The sequence below is a fragment of the Protopterus annectens genome, chromosome 13.part0, assembly GCF_019279795.1.
Source record: "Protopterus annectens isolate FY-2018-M chromosome 13.part0, PAN1.0, whole genome shotgun sequence".
In the NCBI taxonomy this organism is placed as follows: Eukaryota; Metazoa; Chordata; order Ceratodontiformes; family Protopteridae; genus Protopterus; species Protopterus annectens.
In genome coordinates, this window is record NC_056747.1 from 108,325,440 (window position 1) to 108,345,695 (window position 20,256).

General features: G+C 38.2%; 1 protein-coding gene across 1 annotated transcript in view; it reads left to right on the plus strand.

Annotated features, from left to right (window-relative positions):
- The window catches only part of LOC122787839 (dedicator of cytokinesis protein 7-like), a 4,057,077-nt gene that overhangs the window by 1,066,819 nt on the left and 2,970,002 nt on the right, over window positions 1-20,256 (plus strand). Inside the window, exon 15 of the mRNA XM_044054755.1 lies at window positions 14,742-14,901. Coding sequence (XP_043910690.1) covers window positions 14,742-14,901 — 160 coding nt within the window. The remainder of the gene's footprint in view (window positions 1-14,741; window positions 14,902-20,256) is intronic.

Genomic DNA, 20,256 nt, shown 5'->3' on the forward strand with positions numbered 1-20,256 from the left:
TACCAAGCAATTAAATATGTGTATGCTGAAACTTTTAATGTTTCGAATTGCTGGATCTGCAAAACTATAGCGACAGCATACGGGGATTATTAATGACTGCTGTCCCCCTAGGGGTCAAGTGAGACCTGGGAATATTTGCTTTTTGATACTACAATTGTAAAATCACAAGACAAAATAGCATTGTTACCTACTTGTTACACAAAAGGGAATTGTATGTTTTTACTAAAATGATACTGTTCAGGTAGGTTGGAGTAATTGTAATGTGACTGTTCCTTACAAATGTTATACCAAAGCTAATAATGCAGGTTATATTTGTGATACAAACTATGACTCATATCTTGAGTCGATTCATAAGACTATTGATGACATACAACGTAATCCTGTTCTTTTAAAACAACTATTATTGATAAGAAAATGTTTCATGCAGGACAAGTGTATATTAATACTAAAGTAGAGAACTGTTATTTTCTTTGTGGGAAAAAGGCATACAAATAGTTACCTGAGAACTGGTCCGGCAGTTGTTTTTTTGGGTTACCTGGTTCCGGACATACGACACACTGCAGTTTTACCTCAGGGAAAAATCCGAAATGTCAGAGAGATCACCAAGAAAACCGGAAATCCAATCAGAAGGCCTGAAAATCCAGTGGGATGAATCGAAGCAGGCTGGAGAAACCATAATTCCATAAAAAACAAAGATAAACTGACACACATGGACTTAAGTGACACTATTATATCGTGGGCAGGTATAGCCCCTGCATATGGCGCAGTGAAATCGATTTGGGAGCTGAGAAAACTGTCCAAACTTCTTGAAGTAATGAGTAATGCAACTTTTTCCTGCTCTCGAGTTAATGACTGATGAACTGAATGCTATGAGAACTGTGGTGCTTCAAAACCGCATGGCTCTTGACTTCATCCTAGCGGCAAAAGGTGGTACATGCGCTTTAATAAAAGAGGAGTGCTGTTCATATATTCCTGACAACCAGCATGAGATAAATTACCATCTTGAGGTGATTCAGCAAGTGTCAACCATGACCAAACCAGGCCCAAACCCACTGACGGACCTTTTCCAGAATTTGTTTGGGGGGTGGGGTAGCATCCTAATGAACGTCCTGATTGCCATTTGTGTGGGATTACTCCTATTAGGAGTGTGTGTTTGTTGTGGTATTCCCTGCATGAAAAGATTGATCAAAGATTTCATAGACATGTCAGTTTCTGAGACTTTATATCAAAGTACTGAAATTGAAGAACTGCTGAAAAATGAAACACTTTCATAAGTTTTAAACTGAATGACTCTCTTAACTGCAAATTCTGAATGGAAAGAGGTTAGGAGAAGAAGCAATTGTTTATGCTTTTGAAAATAGAATAAAAAGTATTAACAGGGGGGAAATGTTAGAAAAATATGTATTAATGTATATGTTTAATGCTTATTAGAAGCTAAAAGGGTTAACACATTTCATTCTATTTCATGCACAGCTTAATTTTGTATGAGATTATAAGATGCTTTTCAAACTGCAGTATGCTTTCTGAAATTGCAAGATGCTCTCTGACCTAGTATTTGCTAGCACAGCAAAATTCATGTTTATGCCTTTTGGAAATGTACTGGGAAGCAGGTGATTATCTGCTGGATCAGGAAAATGTATGAATAGTGAATGAATAGAGCAATACTGTTTTCTATAATGTAATTGAATATGAACACTCAGCCCTGTTTGTGTTATGAGAACATGCACAGCTGCGGAAAAGAAGAGCTACATCAGACAAAAGACTGCTTGAAGAAATGAACTGTAATCTGTACTTGCTTTGTGCTCGAATTAGCCATAATACCTTGAATGGTAACATTGCATAGTAAAAGTTGTATCTGACCGGTGGTTGTCAAGGCCACCTTGTTTTTCTCAGGAAGTTTTTTTTTGTAAACTTGATATGCCAGCAGAAAATCATGGACAAACAGCTGTTGAGAAACAATATTGAAAGAACTTGTGATTTATTACGTCAGCTTAGTAGGCAATACCTTGTAAGAAATGTATAAAGACAGTCTCACTTCCTGATTCTAGTTAGACAAACTCTGTATCAGCACGTTTTTGTCTCCTTGCTGCAAGATTAAAGTGCCTTAACTTGAACCTGCTGTGTGTTGATCATTTTGAAGTTATTTTTCCTTTGACACCTATCATAGAGTATAACGCGCCCCTTTTGGAATGTACCTCACAAGACATCTGCAGCAGCTGGAAAGGCCAGAGAAGTACCTCACAAAGAGAATTACTGGCCTCAAACAGATGCCCTACACTGATCATCTCAATAAACTCCAGCTTTACTCTGTAGCATATCGCCTACTCCAAGGTGATCTCTGCCTAACATATAAAGCTATGTCAAACCCAGAGCTGTTGGACATGCTACACCCAAAGAAATTCCAATCCCTCCGAGCTACACGCTCTCGGGACCTAAACCTTGTCACCACAATAAACAGGACTTGTTGGAGGGATAGATTCCTGTCCCAGAGACTTCCCATACTCTGGAACAAACTACCCATCTATGTCAAGCAAAGTTCCTCATTAACACTGTTGAAGAAAAATATTGATGAGTGGATGGGAAATAGGAAATACACCCTGGGGATCACTTCTGTGGCTCTGCTCAACAGGGGCACAGGAAATTAACTTTCTTGGGTTGGCATAAGCCAGGGAACTTTGTTGGCTAGGCTAACTTAGGCCCTTGGGCTGATAGCCTAGTACCTATCTATGAACCTATGTCATACCCCTTCACAATGGAGGCCCCTCTCCTGACCTTTCTAACTATAGGCCCATAGCTATACTTTCTGCACTTGCCAAAATCTTAGAAAAATGTCCACAATAACAGACTCTAGACCACCTTCTAACACACAACCTTCTATCTTCTACCTAACATGGGTTCCACCCCAAACATAGTACTAGCACTGCCCTATTAAGTTTCACCAATACTGTAAACCAACTCAAAAACAATAACTGCACTGTCTGTGCCACTTTCCTTGATATGTCAAAAGCTTTTGACAGGGTATCCCATCAAATACTCCTAAACAAACTTGCCTCCCTGAACTTCAGCTCCAATACACTTCAGTGGTTCCACAGCTACCTCTTCAGCCATAAACAAGTCACCTTATGGGAACATAAACCATCACCCCTTTTGCTCATCATAGTTGGCATCCCGCAAGGCTCTGTCATAAGCTCACATCTCTTTATTATCCTTACCAATGATCTCTGTACTGCAGCATCACCTGCCTCTATCATTCAACATGCCAATGATGCTTCCCTTATTTGCTGTGCCCCCTCCGTAAATGAACTCCAAGTAAAGTCTCAGACTGCCCTAAATAACATTGAAAAATACCTCTCAGTCCACCGATTCTAAACCCAAACAAAACCAAACTTATATTTTCCAATCCCTCCAATAAAAACCAGCAAAAGCATCTCTCTGTCTTTGCGTGTAATGATACAAAAATTGAACCTGTCGAATACATTAAACTCTTTGGTGTTACCCCAGACTGTAACCTAAAATTTGACAGACATATCGCTTTAACAATCAAAAAAGTCCAACAAAATTAGGTGCTCTCTACAGGGCTAAACCATATCTTTTCTAACCATGCTAGAATATCTACAGCCAGAACCCACCTACTTTCCACCTTTCTGTAGTGTTCACAAATGTACACAAACCTTTGCAAATCTGATCTAAATAGACTAGAAGCTTGCTATAATAAAATCGCCAAATTTGCCACTAACCTTCCCCATAGAGCTCACTTTCAGACTACAGCCAAAGTCAAACAGGCCAACAAAAGACTTTACCTTACTACAAGAACACTACAAAATGTAAAAATATATACATAGAAGGGTTGCAGATTATGTAATGGCACTAAGTCAAACATTACAAGCTCTACAGAATGACAAGTTATTGAAAGTTATATCAAAGACTATAAAACATTAATCAAGTGAAAAGCTAAACAGTTATACAGGGTGTAACAACACTGATTTATTACATAGGGCCTAATAAATACAACAGAAAAAAACACAAAGTATAAGAATCTCTGAAAAACTGTGCAACATACATCACAAAGAGAAGGAGCTCTGCAACATGGCAAACTAATCTGCAAAAAAAAAAAGAACTAAAGCAAGAACATAGCAGCATAATATAGTTTGTTTACTTTATTCCATTACATAATTCAAGATGGCTGTGCACTTTGATTTCCTCAGTCTTGTGTTCCTGCATCCTGCCACTCTGGTTCTCGCTTCCTACTCTGATGACAGTGTACCCCTTACTACACAACTTATCTACCTTTTTAAAGATAATGTGGTTTATTGAAAAATCTGCTGTCTCTGGATTACTTTCTTCAGTGACCTGCATGTCTACTTTAGTTTATATGGCTACCACTCTCACTTTATTTTCTTTCCTTATGTTTCCCTTTTATTGCAAGGTATATCTCAGAATAAAACACATCACTTCTACCTTTTCATTGGTTTACCGATCCCTTTTTCTTAGATTCTACCTCATGTTGTAGTCCCTGCTTTACAACAGCTGAGGCAGACTCAGAACTCTGCATTTGTCTGCTTATCTCACTCTCTCTACTCTGTTATGAAGGTTGTCACTCAAGGGTCTTTCTTCGATTTTTATTCTATTTCAGTACCTACATTACTTGCAAGTTTGGGTATATTTTTGTACTATATTGGTAATTCCTTCAGCTGCTATACTAATGTTCCTTATAGTTTGGATTCAACACACTCATTTTTTGTCAGTTTAAAGGTAGTGCAAAATAACTGAAAACATTTTTTCTTCTGTGGAGAAAGTGTTCACTTTACTTGTAAAGGTGTTTAGCTCAAGGACACAGGGTACATGGCTTGATGTTCTCCTTTTAGGGAACTTGGCTAGGCTTAAAATGGTTTACAAGGGCAATTAATCTAGTACTAAACTATGAACCTATCTGGGGCTGGCATAGTGTTTTAAATTGCTGTTTACTGTATTTTTCTTTCGAAAAGTAACTTGTGTTGACTGATAGTGTTTACTGGCAATTGATGCTCGTCTTCCACTGGAAAGAGGCACCATTTTCATCTTGAGCATGGAACAGACTACTTGTCCCATGATCGGCTCTTCTTCCAGCCACAAAAATGTTAAGCAAACGACCTTTGCCATCATAGCAGGCTAGCTATTAGCCACAGGGGGCTGATTCTGTTCTGGCCATTTGTAACTAAGATCATTCATATTTTACCACAGATCCCTCTGGTGTACAGCCAGTATGGTCAGGGCATTAGCCACATTCTCTACAACCGTTAGGGCCCCTCAGTGGGCAAGGGAGAGCCACTGTTGTCAGTCTTGGGAGAGGAAAGAGGAAAGGTCTGTCTGTTGTGTCAAAATGCTGTTCCCATTCCTGCGGAATCTGCTGCTGCCCTTAGTAATACTGTTGATCCTATTTCTCCTGTCAAAAAGAGACAGAAAACTAAGCATGCATCTGCTCCTCCCCAAATTTCTTTGGATAAGCTAGTTTACTGTGTCTGGCTCAGGGTTTAATTCAGGCTATTGATCCTAGTAGTTTCTGGTAAAAGAAAGAGAATTTCAAGATTCTGAATCTTGAACAGGAAGACATGGACAGATAATGTTTTTTTCCCCTTGAATTTCTGATTCAGAAGATCTTAGTTTCTGATTTCTTTCTGTGGGGGGGGGGGTCTCTTTCTCTAAGACTATTCCTAGAATGTGCAAGTGTTTTCAGTGGGAAAAAACTGAGGTTTCTCAGTCCCTCAGAAAATGCTATGAGTTGTTACAGAATGATTTTCCAGAACCTACACCGATTCCTCCTGTTCTGCCTGCTTTAGATGATGTGTGTATTACTACCTGCAATTTTCCTGATAGTCATCCAGCTACCCTTAAAAAGGCAGATAGTATGTATAAAATTCCTCATTAGTTTAAATGTTTACTATTCCCAAAATGTGACCCAACAGCTATAGCTTTAGTTGATCCCACTGATCTTAAGCACTTAATTCCAATCATACTCTTTCTAATAAGAATTCGAACATTATTGATAGGCATGGGTAAAAGAGTGTATATTCCTTTAACTTTGATTTTCAAAATTTTGAATTTTTCAGCTCATACATTAGTTTGTTCTGACAAATTGTGAAAGTATGAGGAATGTTTTATCTGCAGTTTCTTGTGAGGAAAAATCTGCTTTCAATAACTTAATCTCTTGTATTGCACGGGTCACTATGTATTGTTTCCAGTGTGTTTATGACTGTGTTGATGCTTCTTCCAGGGCTATAGCCACTGGTACTATTCTGAGGAGGTTTGCTTGGTTGTTTCCTCAGAGCTTCCCAGATTATGTTAAAAATGAGATTTTAAATTCTCCACTTGATAAAGATTTAGTGTTTGGCCCCTCTGCTGCAAAGGTGATCAAAAAGTGTGGTGAAAGGGGCAACTGATCCAGGCAATCTCTTAAGATTTTTCATCTCTTGTTCAAATTTTCCAAGGGATTTTCTTTCTTCTTATCCAATTTTGGTAAAAAAAAAAAAAAAAAAACAGAATAAGCAGTCTTGGCAAAATACAGTTGAACAAATGTTTAAGAAGAAATGGCAAGGAGGGTACCAAAAAGAAGTCTTGAGTCTCCATATGCCAAGGACAGTCCAACAAGTCTTAATGACTGTTCAAGACCTAGTAACTCTCCCACCCTGGCCCCTTTTTTCTTCTAGAAAGTGTGAATATCCATTTTGCTGTTTGGCAGCAGATTTTTTCAGACAAATGGGTTCTGAAAATCGTTCATCAAGGTTACAGATGACAGCAGGAAGAAGTTCCTCCTTTCCAGGTATGGTCATTCCTCATTTTCCTGATCAGACTGTCTTGTTTTCATCTGTTTTTCATCACATACTGTCCCAAGAAGTGATAGAAACAGTTCCTCCTTCCCAGGTGGGGATGGGTTTTGTTCAAGGATGTTCCTTGTGCCAAAGGAAGAAAATGCTTGGAAGTCCAGTTCTGAATCTTTCTTTCCTAAACTTCTTTGTAATAGTACCCAAATTCAAACTGACTTTATTTCACAACCTATTACTTTTTGTTCCTCTTTCAAGTTTTCTGGCAACACAAGACTTAAAAGCTGCTTATCATCACTTTCCTATTCATCCAGACTTCAGAGATTTCTTAAGAGTGTGTGTGTCTGGATCACATTGTTCTCTGCCTTACCCTTTCGACTAACCACTACACCAAGAGTGTTCACAAAGTGTCTCGTTTCAGTTATAATTCATTGCAGGCTACAGGGTATCCCCATTTTTCCATAATTAGACAACTTGCTTAACTGTGCAGTGTGTCAGGAATCTCTCTCTCTCTCTCTCTCTTGTTGAGTGAGAGATCTCTTACACAAACTGGGATTCCAAGAGAACAGTCAAAAGTCTTTCTTGACTCCTTCACACAGGATTGGGATGTAAGCTAGATACCCCATTTCAAAGAGCTTTTCTTCCACATAAAAAAAAATAGACCTTTATCTAGATCTATTTCTAAGGTATTTCACTCAGACATCGGTCACTGTAATGGAATACCTCAGGATTTTAGGTCTCATGGCATCTGTGATTCTCATGATCCCCCTGGCAAGAATCGGTATAGAAAAGGTACATTGCTACCTGAAATCTCTTTTGTCCCAGCATCTTCTTCTTCTTCTTTCGGCTGCTCCCATCAATGTTACGCCAAATCTCTCTTTTGTCCTTATTTCTTCTTCTTCTTCTTTCTCTGCTCCCATTACCACATCCCACATACATGTTCTCCCTCACCACATCCATCACCATCCTCTTAGGCCTGCCTTACCCTCAACCACCTACATCCCTCTCCCTTCTTCATCCCATATACTCTCTCCAGCACCTTCCTGCCTCCCTGTTCTTCCAACCATTCTTCTCAACTTTTTTCTCAATATACTCCAAACCTCCTACCCTCATGTCCAAGCTAACATAATATTTGCCTCTGTCTCTTACTCCTCACCAACTAACCATCTTAGACCCTGTAATCAATCCTCTCCTCCTCCCATCCATCTCCACTCACTGCGGTTGTGTCTATCACACATTTAACTCTGCCCGCCCAGCTCTACCTCCTTACTTTCCTTTCACTCTCTTCTCCTTCTCATCTAACATACTCCTCCTCACTACCATATCAGACCACTGTATCCTCTTACAAACTCACCTTCGCCACCTTCTTCTCCACTTCCCATTACTCCACAACTCTTATCCCCTTCCATTACACGCATCCTCCTCCTTTCCCCTCTTCCCCCCCTTCATTCCTCTTCCCTCTGCAAGTTAAACTCCTCTCTCTTCCTCCTCCTACTCCCTCCATCTCTCTCTCCATTCCTCCTCTTCTCTTCACACTCCTTCCACCCTCTCTGTACTCTTCCCTGTCTGATCTCTACTCTTCTCACAAACATCCATCACCTCATCATAGTTCAATCCTCCTCCTGTCTGATCATTCTGTACTGTGTCATCTCTCCACTGTAAATTTCAAAGATCCCCCTGCCCATCCATCGAGCACTCGCCACCATCCTCACTGACACATCATGACCTCCCACTAACCGCCTCCCCTATCCTAGTCCATATCCTGTACCACCACTACCCCCTCTCTGCATCAACACCCTTTATCATATTTACACCAGTGCTGGGGATTGTGCCTCTCTGCATCAATCTTTGTATACACCTTCTCAATTGTCTTTGGGATCTCCATAAGATGTGTCTTCTTGGAAAATCCCCAGTCACTTTATCTTCATATCCCCTCTTCCAACTTCAGGTCTCTGTTCCAATAGGAGACAGTCACCAGGGGTAAGTGGACTTTACTAAAGATGCAGGCAGGGAAAGGGGCAATTGAACCACAATAGCTTTGGAAAGATGCAAGCAGTTTCACATCTGAATACCTCAAATAATAATGTCAAGCACATCAACAAGCAAGGGAGATATAATGGGTACATCAATGTGGACCTCCATCTTAGCAAACCCTTGTACCCTCTATGTCCCTTGTAGACTCTCATTGTATACATCAACAAGCAGCAGCAACTCATTGTTTCACCCTCTTTGTAGACTAGCCAGCTGTTTGGGATATAGCTCCACAGTATAATCCTTACTAGTTTTGGATATAGCTATACTAGCTGGGTTCATTGGGAATATAGACCATCCATATCTTGTTGTACCCTTGTGTTATAACTCCAGCTGCTGTTAGCATGGCTTGTCAGCATAACACTTGTGTCATTGTGTTTTGCCTTATAGCCAGCAGCTTGGGATATATTATTCACAGCATAATCTCATTGTGTTACCCCTTTGTAGACTAGCCATGTTAGCTTGGGATATTTCTCCAGCATAACAATCTCATCTCATAAGGCATTGCAAGTCTGTTTAGCTAATGCAGTAGTGATAGAGCATAGAGCCATTCTAGGACAGAGATCATGAATGATAAACTAGAAATCGATCTCTCCAAGATTCCTCTTGATCTAGGAGAGGAGAGTTTCTCTTTTACAAGATTGTGATCTTCTCTTCCCTGACAAAGAGCAAGTTCCTTGTTCCATGACAGAAGGCAATTTTCAGGATTTTTTGATGTCTTTTTTTTTTTTTGTCCCTTTCACTAATATCCAGGGTACATCTGAAGACTAATATCCAGGGTACTGAAGAAGATCCAAGATCATTGTAGGACTTCAGGGTGGGCACTTTTTCCATTTTTTTTTATTCCTTCTTTATTCCTGACCTTCCAGGCACCAGCATGCATCTTTTTCTGCATCTTAGGAAATCACCAGGGTGTTAGTTCATAAATTTCTCATTAAGTAGGAATAGGAGGGTTATAAACATCCAAATATCAAATATTTAAGGTTCCTGACTGCTGAAATTTAATATCTAAACTCTCTTAAATAGACGACATGCATAATAATGAGGTCTTAATGGAGGGGCAAGACCTGCTACTAAAATAATACTAGAAAAAAAATGGAATACAAGCAAAAATACTAGAAAATAATTAACCAGCAAATGGAAAGGGCTTCTTTTCAGGGCTATTTTTCACTTGTTCAGCTATTACTGTCTCATCCTATGGTCCTCTGTATATTTTCTATTTATCCTATATTATATATTGTTGTATATCTTCTATTTTCTTTGTGTCAGATCATGGTCAAATGTAAAAGGGAATTTGCATTGAAAGAGTAAGAGAGACCAAGAAGAAACCTCCATACCCATCTGATTTTGATTTTGTGATAGAGAAGCTAACACTTGCTACATTTGAACCAGCTAATCTGACTGACTTGAGATTATAACATGAAAAACGGTTTTACTACTGACTGCTCCAACCTCTGCAAGAAGGGAAGGGTATCTGAAAATTAAACTCTATGGTGAGTCCCCCCTCCTTTTTCAGGGAGGAACAGTTTTTTGGAGAACAAACCCATCTTAATGCCTAAAAAGTGTATCAAACTTACTTTAAGACAAACTGTCCATCTCTTCATTTACTTTCCTAAAACTAAAAATGAGGGAGAAAGGATGCTCCATACCTTGGATGTCCACAGACTACTCGGATACTATAATGATAGAACTTAATCTTTCTGATCTTCAGATCAATTGTTCATTCCTTGTAAAGGTAAGAAGGGACAACCTGTGTCAAACAGACTATTTCCAAATGGTTATCTAAGACTATTACCATTTATTATACTCACCGTAACAAAACTATTCCTGGCAGGGTCAAGCCCCACTCTACTAGGACCTTGGCTCCTTTGTGGCTTTTTGGAAAGGGTTGTATTCTAGAAGTACTCTGGAAGCTGCTGCTTGGTCCTCTGTATACAGTTTTACAAAGCACTATAAGCTTGATTCCTTTTCTAGGTCCAGATCAAGCTTTGCCAGGACCATTCTCCAGGGGCTCCTGGACTCTTTTCCTTTTACCTCCCAAATATAGTTAGTTAATGTGATCTATCCATATGGCTAAAGTGACTGCAGCAGTCAATATGATGAACATAGTATAGTTGTGCAAGTTAAACTCAACCATAACACTAGATGTTCGAATGATCACTTTTGTAGTAGCTGCTCCCTCCACCCCCTTGTTGTTTGGTGTGTTTTTTAATGCCAGGATGTGGACATTTATTTATTTATTTATTTATTTAATTTTTGTTCCTAGTTTTGTCCTTTCAGGGCTGAGCCTCACTGTCTTTGTTAGCATGAAAGCTCTGAAGGGCTTCATGCTCAAACTTTTAGTCAGCTCAATTGCCTGACATTTTAGCTACATGGAAGGTGCCCTGAAGATTTGGAAGCTGACCATCTGTTATATCCTTGGCAGGATATAACCCATATATCTAAGGATACTGTATCAGTGATCATGCTAAGGTAAGTTACTGTTATGGTAAGTTTAACTTGCACAACTTTATTTATTTAAATATTTCCTCTTGTATATCTCTTTAGCATTTGACACTGACCTTGGGATCCTGTTGGACCATATGAGTTTTGGAATGGTTTGACCTCCTACCTTTGTGGATGTACTTGGAGAGTGAAGCCAGGGTTTAATTCCTCCTCTCCATTCTGTTTCAACAGTGGTATCTCTCAACCTCTTAGAGCACAAAATCTGGACAAAGCCTAAAAATGATGGGGGGACAAATAGGAACAGATTTTAAATAATGCTCTTACAAACTTCAAAAGTTGATAGAATAATGAGTTTTGCATTAGCATGAATTTTCTGAAGGATGTGGAGTCTTAAACTCAAATGTTTGTCATTATTTAATGACTTTAATCCTCAGCTATTTGCCAGAAAGGAAGAGATTCTAGGAGGAACACACCAAAAATATGAGGCAAAAATCTGGACATTCTGCGAAAATGTGTAGAGTTGAGAAGTGCTATGGCTCAGGGATTAATTAAACCTTTACTGCAGTTACATGCACATGCTTTCTGTAAGACTTACTGTTTGACTGAGATGCATGCAGTACTACTACTATGCTGATGACATGCACCTGTGCCTCCACCAAGCATCTATCAGGTGTACTCTAATATCTGCAGGTCAGAAATGCATTCAGAATTGGAATATTCATCTGTTTTAGCTTAATACCTCCAAGATGGCTGCCATGACCATTCATGCTACCATAAGTAATTCATCAACTCACTGTTGCCTGCTGACATTATTGACAAAGGGATAACATTTAGGGGTGATCTTTGATCAGCTCACACTTAAGGACCAGGTATCCACTGTTGTCAAGTACTTCATCAAGGTGTATCACCCTCATCAAGCATTTTTTTCTACCTGCACATTTTCTGGTGGTAGTTTGTCATGCATGCTGGATGACACTAATGCTTTGCATCTCAAAGCTGTACTAGTTGCATTTGGTGCTGAACTCTGTAGTTTGGCTACTGACAGGGTTATCTTAAGACCACCATTCTGCACTGAGTGACTGGAACAAGCATTGGTTTCCACTGCATTTGCTTTTTACTTATAAAATTCTGGTTCTGTTTTTTTTTGGCTTTTCGTGAACTGATCCTCTCTTTTATCTTAAAGAGCTCCTGACTTGATATCTGTGCACTCATTCCACACTTCTCCTTCCATCCTGATGATGATGATGATGATGATGATGATGATGAAGATTCCAAAGGTCTGTGTGCATTCATGTGGTGAACATTCCCTTTTTTTTTTTACAGACCATACTATGGGAAGCTGTTAAACAGAGTGGTTGTGGATGCCCTTCATAGGTCCGGTTTTAAACGAGTTACATCTTTTTTGTTTCACAACCGAGGTGTGATATTTGTCTCCAATATCATTTTATATATTTTTATTATTTTATTTATTTTATTTATTCTGTAGAAATCAGTTCAGCATACGTAACCATAAATGCAGTAAATGCTGTTCTGAAAGGAAAAAGCACAACACTGCAGTCCATTGAAACAGGATCATAGGAGGTTACTGGGCTAACAGCCCTAGAGCCTTTTTCAGCCTAGCCATTCATGCCCCAAATTTCCCATTTATCAATTCTCACTGTCCAGAATGGCTTTGGTATATGCCTGTGACAGATGGCATCTACAAACTGCCCCTGTCCATAAGGGCCACAGGCGACAAGCCAGAGGTAAATTTGTGATTTTCCACCTATTGATTCATATTGCAATTGAATAGGCTTAGGGAAGAGCTCTGTTTCACATTAATGGGGAGTCTGTTCCAGAGAAGGGGTAATCTCTGAGTCACATACCTATCCCCTCCAACATGTTTTGTTTGTCACAGATGAGATTTAGATCCTTAGATTGGGTTATACTAGTGCTATTTCTTTTCTGAATGTGTAGCAGATCCATCAGGGCTGGACTGGAGAATGCCTTATAGGTTAGGCATAGATCTTCCCTCAGAATTCTGTAGGAGCCCTGAGTACATAGAGTTTTGAGGCAGTCTGCATTGGATATATTTACACCCTGCATTTTTTTAGTGAGGAACCTCTGTGGCCACTCCAGGTGTTTCAAATGCACGGACAGGTACATGCCAAAGGGTGCTTTGTCCTCGATTATTGGGCTAATGAAGGCTGGGTATCGTGGGACTATGATCTCCTTATAAGGGCATGACATCCAGATCTAAGTTGTCCCATTTAGGATTTTCTCACTACCATGTACACATGATGATCAAAGTTCAAGTTACTGTCAACCTGAGTTGCCAAGTCCCTCACCACTGGGTCTACTGTTAGGGGAATGTTATCAGTGGTGCAATTTCCAGGGTTGGCAGTCTTCCCAAATGGTGTAATTATGCATTTTTTTTCATTGAATTTTAGGCCATGGTTCTGCTACCAGTTATTTGTATGTGCACATGCCCTAACAACATTAATGTTGTTCTGGAGCGTTTCTCCCCGGGCCTCCGCTGAAAACAGGCTCTGTGGAACCTAGTCGGACATTCCCGGTCAACAAATGTTAAATAAAAAAATAAATAAAATAAAAAATTAATCATCACACCATCAATGTCCTGCTTCATATCTGACACTCTTTTCACCTCCAAAACACTCTTGACATAATGTTCCTTCAGGATAACCCTTACCCCATTTCCCCTCCCATCCACACCATGATAGAACAATTTGAGCCCACCTCTAATACACTTGGACTTGCTCCCCTTCAATCTGGTCTCTTGCACACACAATATGTCAGCCTTCCTTCTGTCCATCATAAGAGCTAGCTCTCTCCCTTTACCAGTTATACTGGCAATATCGAAAGTTCCTACTCTCACTTCCACACTCTAAACTTTCGTTGTCTCCTCCTGCCTCCAGGTATGTCTTCCTCCTCTTGTTCTCCTTTGGCCAGCAGTAGCCCAGTTTCCACCAGCACCCTGTTGTCTAACATTATTGGGAAATGAAGGGTTTTTGAGTATACAGCCTGTCTGCTTGCAGCAATCCGGTCTTATCACACTCCTTGGTAGCTGTTTTTCTCAGTAATATTCCCCACTGGATGATGTTGCTTACATGCAGACCTACATGCAGACCTACATAATGTATAACTGCTATGCTAGGCTCTACCCTTGTAAGTAGTTTAAATATTTAAGAAAGAAGAACAATAGTCTCTTTAGTATGACATGTACTTTGGGGTACATCAGTACTTTTGCTACTTAAACCTGATACGTCTTCATTTTGTTCCTCTATGCTGATTAATATGTTATCTGTGATGTTTACACCTTCTCAAGCATATTCAATTACGGTATGCAGATAGTTTCTGTGTGCCTTAATCCTACGCATGCAATTTTATTTTTCTGTTTATGACCTAGCTAACGTAATAAAATCTCTTTCAGTGGACTTAATTTTTTAATCTGTCATTTAATCATTTCAGGTTCTTTCAAGTTTGAGATCTCACCTATAAAAGAGGGCCCAAGCTTCTGTCTCACACCTGAATTCCTTGAGGTTCAGACACAGTCAGATCTTCAAGGAACAGCACTAGAAATCCTAGAGTTTCCTGTCAAAGAAATGTATACTCCACACATGGCGTACAGGTAGGGAAACTACATTTTTACAACAGTATACAAACAGGGTTACAACCACTTTTACGTATATCATGTGGAATTTACACTTGTCTGACAATTGCCTCCTCTTAGTGTGTTCTGGAAAATTTTGAGTGGGGCTTCTCTGGTTTCACTGTAACAAATTATCACTTTCTTTCTCCAAATAAATCTGAATGTTTTTGAGGACAGACTTCACAAACTAGTAGATAGTTTCCACTGTGTTCTGATACACAATTACATTTTCTGTTTTTACTTACATAATGCAGACAATGAACTCAAACAACACTCCATTACCACAAGTATTTACAGTAGACCGAACACACTGTGATCTAATAACAATACTGTTACATTTTCTAATTTGTACATGAATGTCTTCAGCTCAGGACCCCCCCCCCCCCCCCTGCAGTTGACAGTTTTGCTGCAGTATCCACTGGTTGCATTTCTTGGGCATCTGCATTGAGAAATAGATGTTTTTTCTTTATTTCTTTGAATAAGTGTAGGCAGGGATACATGCTACTCTGGAAGAACATATCAATATTTTCTTAAATTAGTAAAGTGTTTTAGCAGCATAACTGAAATACGTTTTTTATGTCTTTCTCTATGATTGATGACAGTGGGGAAGAACAATATGGAAAACTTGACAGATTAATTAAGAGGCATGAAACCCTGATTGGCCAAGGCATGTTTTTTGCCATGGACTTCATGATAAGACTACAAAGGATTATACAAATAAGGCCAAATAACTGTATTTATCATTATTCCAACTTCTCTGTTCATCATTCAGAAGGCAACCACACTCTACATGCACTTACCAGAAAAAACATTCTCAGCTGCATCAAAAACCCTTGTAGATTTATTTCAGATGGACTAGTTTAAACAGTAACCTTAAATACTTAACACTTTTCAAGTTTTGAATGTATATAGTATGCATTTTTATATACATCAAATCCAATAAATGGAGTAGTGAAGAACACAGCTCTTGCAAATAAGCAGTTTATTGTTCAAAACCAGCAAAAAAAAACAGGTATAGCATTCTCTTTAAATTCTTTTTATTTTTGTACCTAAAACAAAGTATATCCCCCACTATTTCCCTCACTTCTGCTTCTGATTTCAGAATGAACCAATTTTTATTTACAGTGTCCCTAACCCTATAAAAATCACTAGAGTATTCTAACCTAAGTGGAACTCTATTTTTCCTAACTACATTGCCATTAAAACCAGTGGCGGCATTACTTAAGTTACCTTCACTATCTTCATTCATATCTAATAAATATGGTTTTGCTGTTGTCTTCCTTAAATCCATCGCTAATTTAAGGTTATCATCTATCTCTTTTGATTTATATTTACATTCAGACAACTCATACTTAAAATTGTTAATATAATTGAGAAAAGCATCTTCTTCTTTATTCAATCTAGAGATGTGCATTCCCTGTCCATTAATTATATTTTTATAAATATATGATGGATGCATACTATCACGTGACAAAACATTATTTCTACAACACTATTTCCTATGCATCCGTGTAGAGAAGATACCATACTGATCTTTAATTACAGTGACATCTAAAAAATCTACCTTATCTATGGATATTGTGTGTGTAAACTTTAAAAAACTTGTGCTTCCATTCAAATACTCAGTAAACTGTAACAACTGCTCATATGAACTGGTCCAAATCCAAAAAAGATCATAAACAAAACGCTTACATAGAAAAACATGTTCACTATACTTTTTATTTTCCAGAGCTTCATATTGTTCCCAGTATGCTAATACCAGGTTGGCAAAACTATTTGCTGTTTTTGTTGTATTTCTACTAACAGTTCATTCTCAGAGGGTTTATGGAACTCTGTTAGTATAAATACAACAAAAACAACAGAAGTTACATGATTTAGTTCCTAGTGCAGTTTTTGAGAGAGCCGTAAACAGGATATGTGATAGCGTTAGTTCCTATGAGCAACAGCTGATTAATCAAAAGAAGAAGAAAATCGATAGAGATTTAAGGGACTTTCACGATGGTAATGTCTTCACTTGGCCAAGACAGCCTCATAACTATGATCATGTTAATGACAACAGTTTAAATAAAAAACTGATGAAAACGTAATAGTGGAACTTGAAAAGAATCATTCAACTCCACTGTTAGCACAGGGGTCACTTATTAGTCAACTGAGCAGTCCTATTGCTGTGGATTGTACGACTGCTTCCAATTCTAGTAATGGGTGTATTTCCATTGTAAGTACTGATTTCATGAACACTCCTACTGTTTTAGTAGGTACGCACACAGCTGACCCAGTAGTGAGAAGAAAGGGAATAAAATCAACTGAAAATACATCTGCTCCATCTTCTCCCCCTTTACCCATTCGTCAAATGGATTGGCCCAGGACAGGTCATTCAGCAAGTCGAGGACGGAAGCAAAGGCTGCCCTCGCAGGAAAGAGGTTCGATTTAGACCATAAAACGGATGTTGGAGAAAAGGATGACTTAAGAACACTTGTATTTAATTTGTCTAAACATTTGTTAACATACCATGAAAAGACTTTACTTGAACGTAGATTATCCTTTATACCAGCAGCTGAAATGCAGTATGTAGACACAGTGTTAGATCTAAAAAGTTTTGCTCGCAACATAATGCTTAAAACATTGTATAAAAATGACGGCCCAATGAATGAGTTCAAAAAGCCAAGTACGTTTATGCCAGAACTAAATGCTACTGTAGAAACGTTTTGTAGAGTATGTGAGAATGACATTAAGTTGATGTTGACCAATAATGATAAATGCATGCAAAGAAAGTTTCATAACTTATCAGGCAATGAATACAAAGCTTTATCTGATTTGCGTAATGATACATCTATATGTATCAGACCAGCTGACAAGGGAGGGGGTATTGTGATCCTAGATGCTGAATGTTATAAAAATGGAATGCCTAGTTTGTTAGATGATGGAAAAGTTTATAATGTTATAACACTATCAGAGGTGGATCTGTTATGTGGTTATGTGTTTAAAATGTTAAATGACTGTTATATGAGTAACATCATTTCTAAGCAATTGTTGGAATATTTTTTAGTTTTGCATCCTGTTATTCCATTGATACAAGGTCAACCTAAAGTACACAAGGATGTACAAGTTCCACCATTGAGACCTATTTTGTCCGGCCAAGGTTGGGTCACTCACCCCCTATCTGTATATGTTGAAAAGTTTTTGAGACCGATATTAGATAAATCTAAGTATGTACTGAGAGTTACAAAGCAATTTATATGTGATTTATCCTTAATGGTAACAGGACACGAGCAACAACTTAAAGAAGCCTTTTTAGTTACCTTAGATGTCAGTTCGCTTTTTACTGTGATACCGCATGAGCATGGCATAGATGTAGTGAAACAGTATTTATGCATGAACAGTACTTATGATATCATATATACAGATCTTTTATGTATGTTATTGAAGCTGATTTTAGAGAACAACATGTTCATGTTTAATGATAAGTATTACCTACGAGAACTGGGCGTTGCCGTGGACACACACTGTGCGAATAGTTTTTCCAGTCTGGTATTAGCATACTGGGAAGAATATGAAGTTCTGGCAAATAAAATGCATAGTGAACACGTTTTTCTATATAAGCGTTTTGTTGATGATCTTTTTTTGATTTGGACCAGTTCATATGAGCAGTTGTTACAGTTTAGTGAATATTTGAATGGAAGCACAAGTTTTTTAAAGTTTACACACACAATATCCATAGATAAGGTAGATTTTTTAGATGTCACGGTAATTAAAGATCAGTATGGTATCTTCTCTACACGGATGCATAGGAAATCGTGTTGTAGAAATAATGTTTTGTCACGTGATAGTATGCATCCATCATATATTTATAAAAATATAATTAAAGGACAGGGAATGCACATCTCTAGATTGAATAAAGAAGAAGATGCTTTTCTCAATGATATTAACAATTTTAAGTATGAGTTGTCTGAATGTAAATATAAATCAAAAGAGATAGATGATAACCTTAGGTTAGCGATGGATTTAAGGAAGACAACAGCAAAACCATATTTATTAGATATGAATGAAGATAGTAAAGGTAACTTAAGTAATGCCGCCACTGGTTTTAATGGCAATGTAGTTAGGAAAAATAGAGTTCCACTTAGGTTAGAATACTCTAGTGATTTTTATAGGGTTAGGGACATTGTAAATAAAAATTGGTTCATTCTGAAATCAGAAGCAGAAGTGAGGGAAATAGTGGGGGAGATGTACCTTGTTTTATGTAGAAAAATAAAAAGAATTTAAAGAGAATTTTATACCTGTTTTTATTGCTGGTTTTGAACAATAAACTGCTTATTTGCAAGAGCTGTGGTGTTCACTACTCCATTTATTGGATTTGTTGCTGCTATTTTTCGTTGCTGGAGTAAGTGAAGTTTGTCTGCAGTGGCTACAGTCTTTCTTTTCTTCATTGGAATATTTTTATATACTTCACCTTCTGTGTACAGTAAAAAAGTACTTCTGTTAGGAAGTGTGGAAGGTCATACACAAATATGACTTTTTCTTTATGTCTGTCTTGCTTCATATCAAGCTGACATATATCTCTTGTTCTAATCCTCATGTTCTCTATAATAAGACCGCACTGGCTCTCCAGTAGTAAAACATCAAGGACAAATAAAAAAACAGATGTGATGTGAATGCAAACGATTACTTTATTACAAACTTCACGAGTGCTAGAGAAACATTTCAAAGTCATTTAGTACTACATACACACACAAACTTGCCAAAGGAGGCTTCCACTTAGATTTCTGTTTGCAAAGCTTACGCAGACATTATTTGAGGTGCATGCACTGTTAAAGTACTGTGCAAGCATAGCTTACCATTACAACATAGACAGTTAGGCCACATGTTCATAAGATTTTACTAATCTGAGAGCCAAGAAGACCATTGAGAAGCTCAGCCTTACAACTCTCCTAATGAGAGACTAACAATGTCCCTCTATTAAACAGATTTCCACCACATATCTTAGTTGAACATTTGTGGTCATCCAGGCTGTTTTTAAAAAGGCTGCTAGCAAAGTAATCTGCTTAATACATAAAGGGAGTCTATTCCAGAAGTGGGTTAGGTTCCTGTTGTACCAGCTGATATTGCTGATATGTGAAAGCAAAAGTGCATTGTCATTCATAGCGCAGAAGGCTAAGTTAGAGACCACCTCTCAGGGGCCTATAGTAGACTTTCAATTAATTTAAATCTGAGCAGACAAATAAGAAAATGTTGCTGTTAGAGTATCTTTTCTCATAAAAATACAGAGAAAGCTTGCACATTGTCTTAGTTTCATAAGGAAATGACTTGCATTATTAAACAGAATTTCCATTTGTT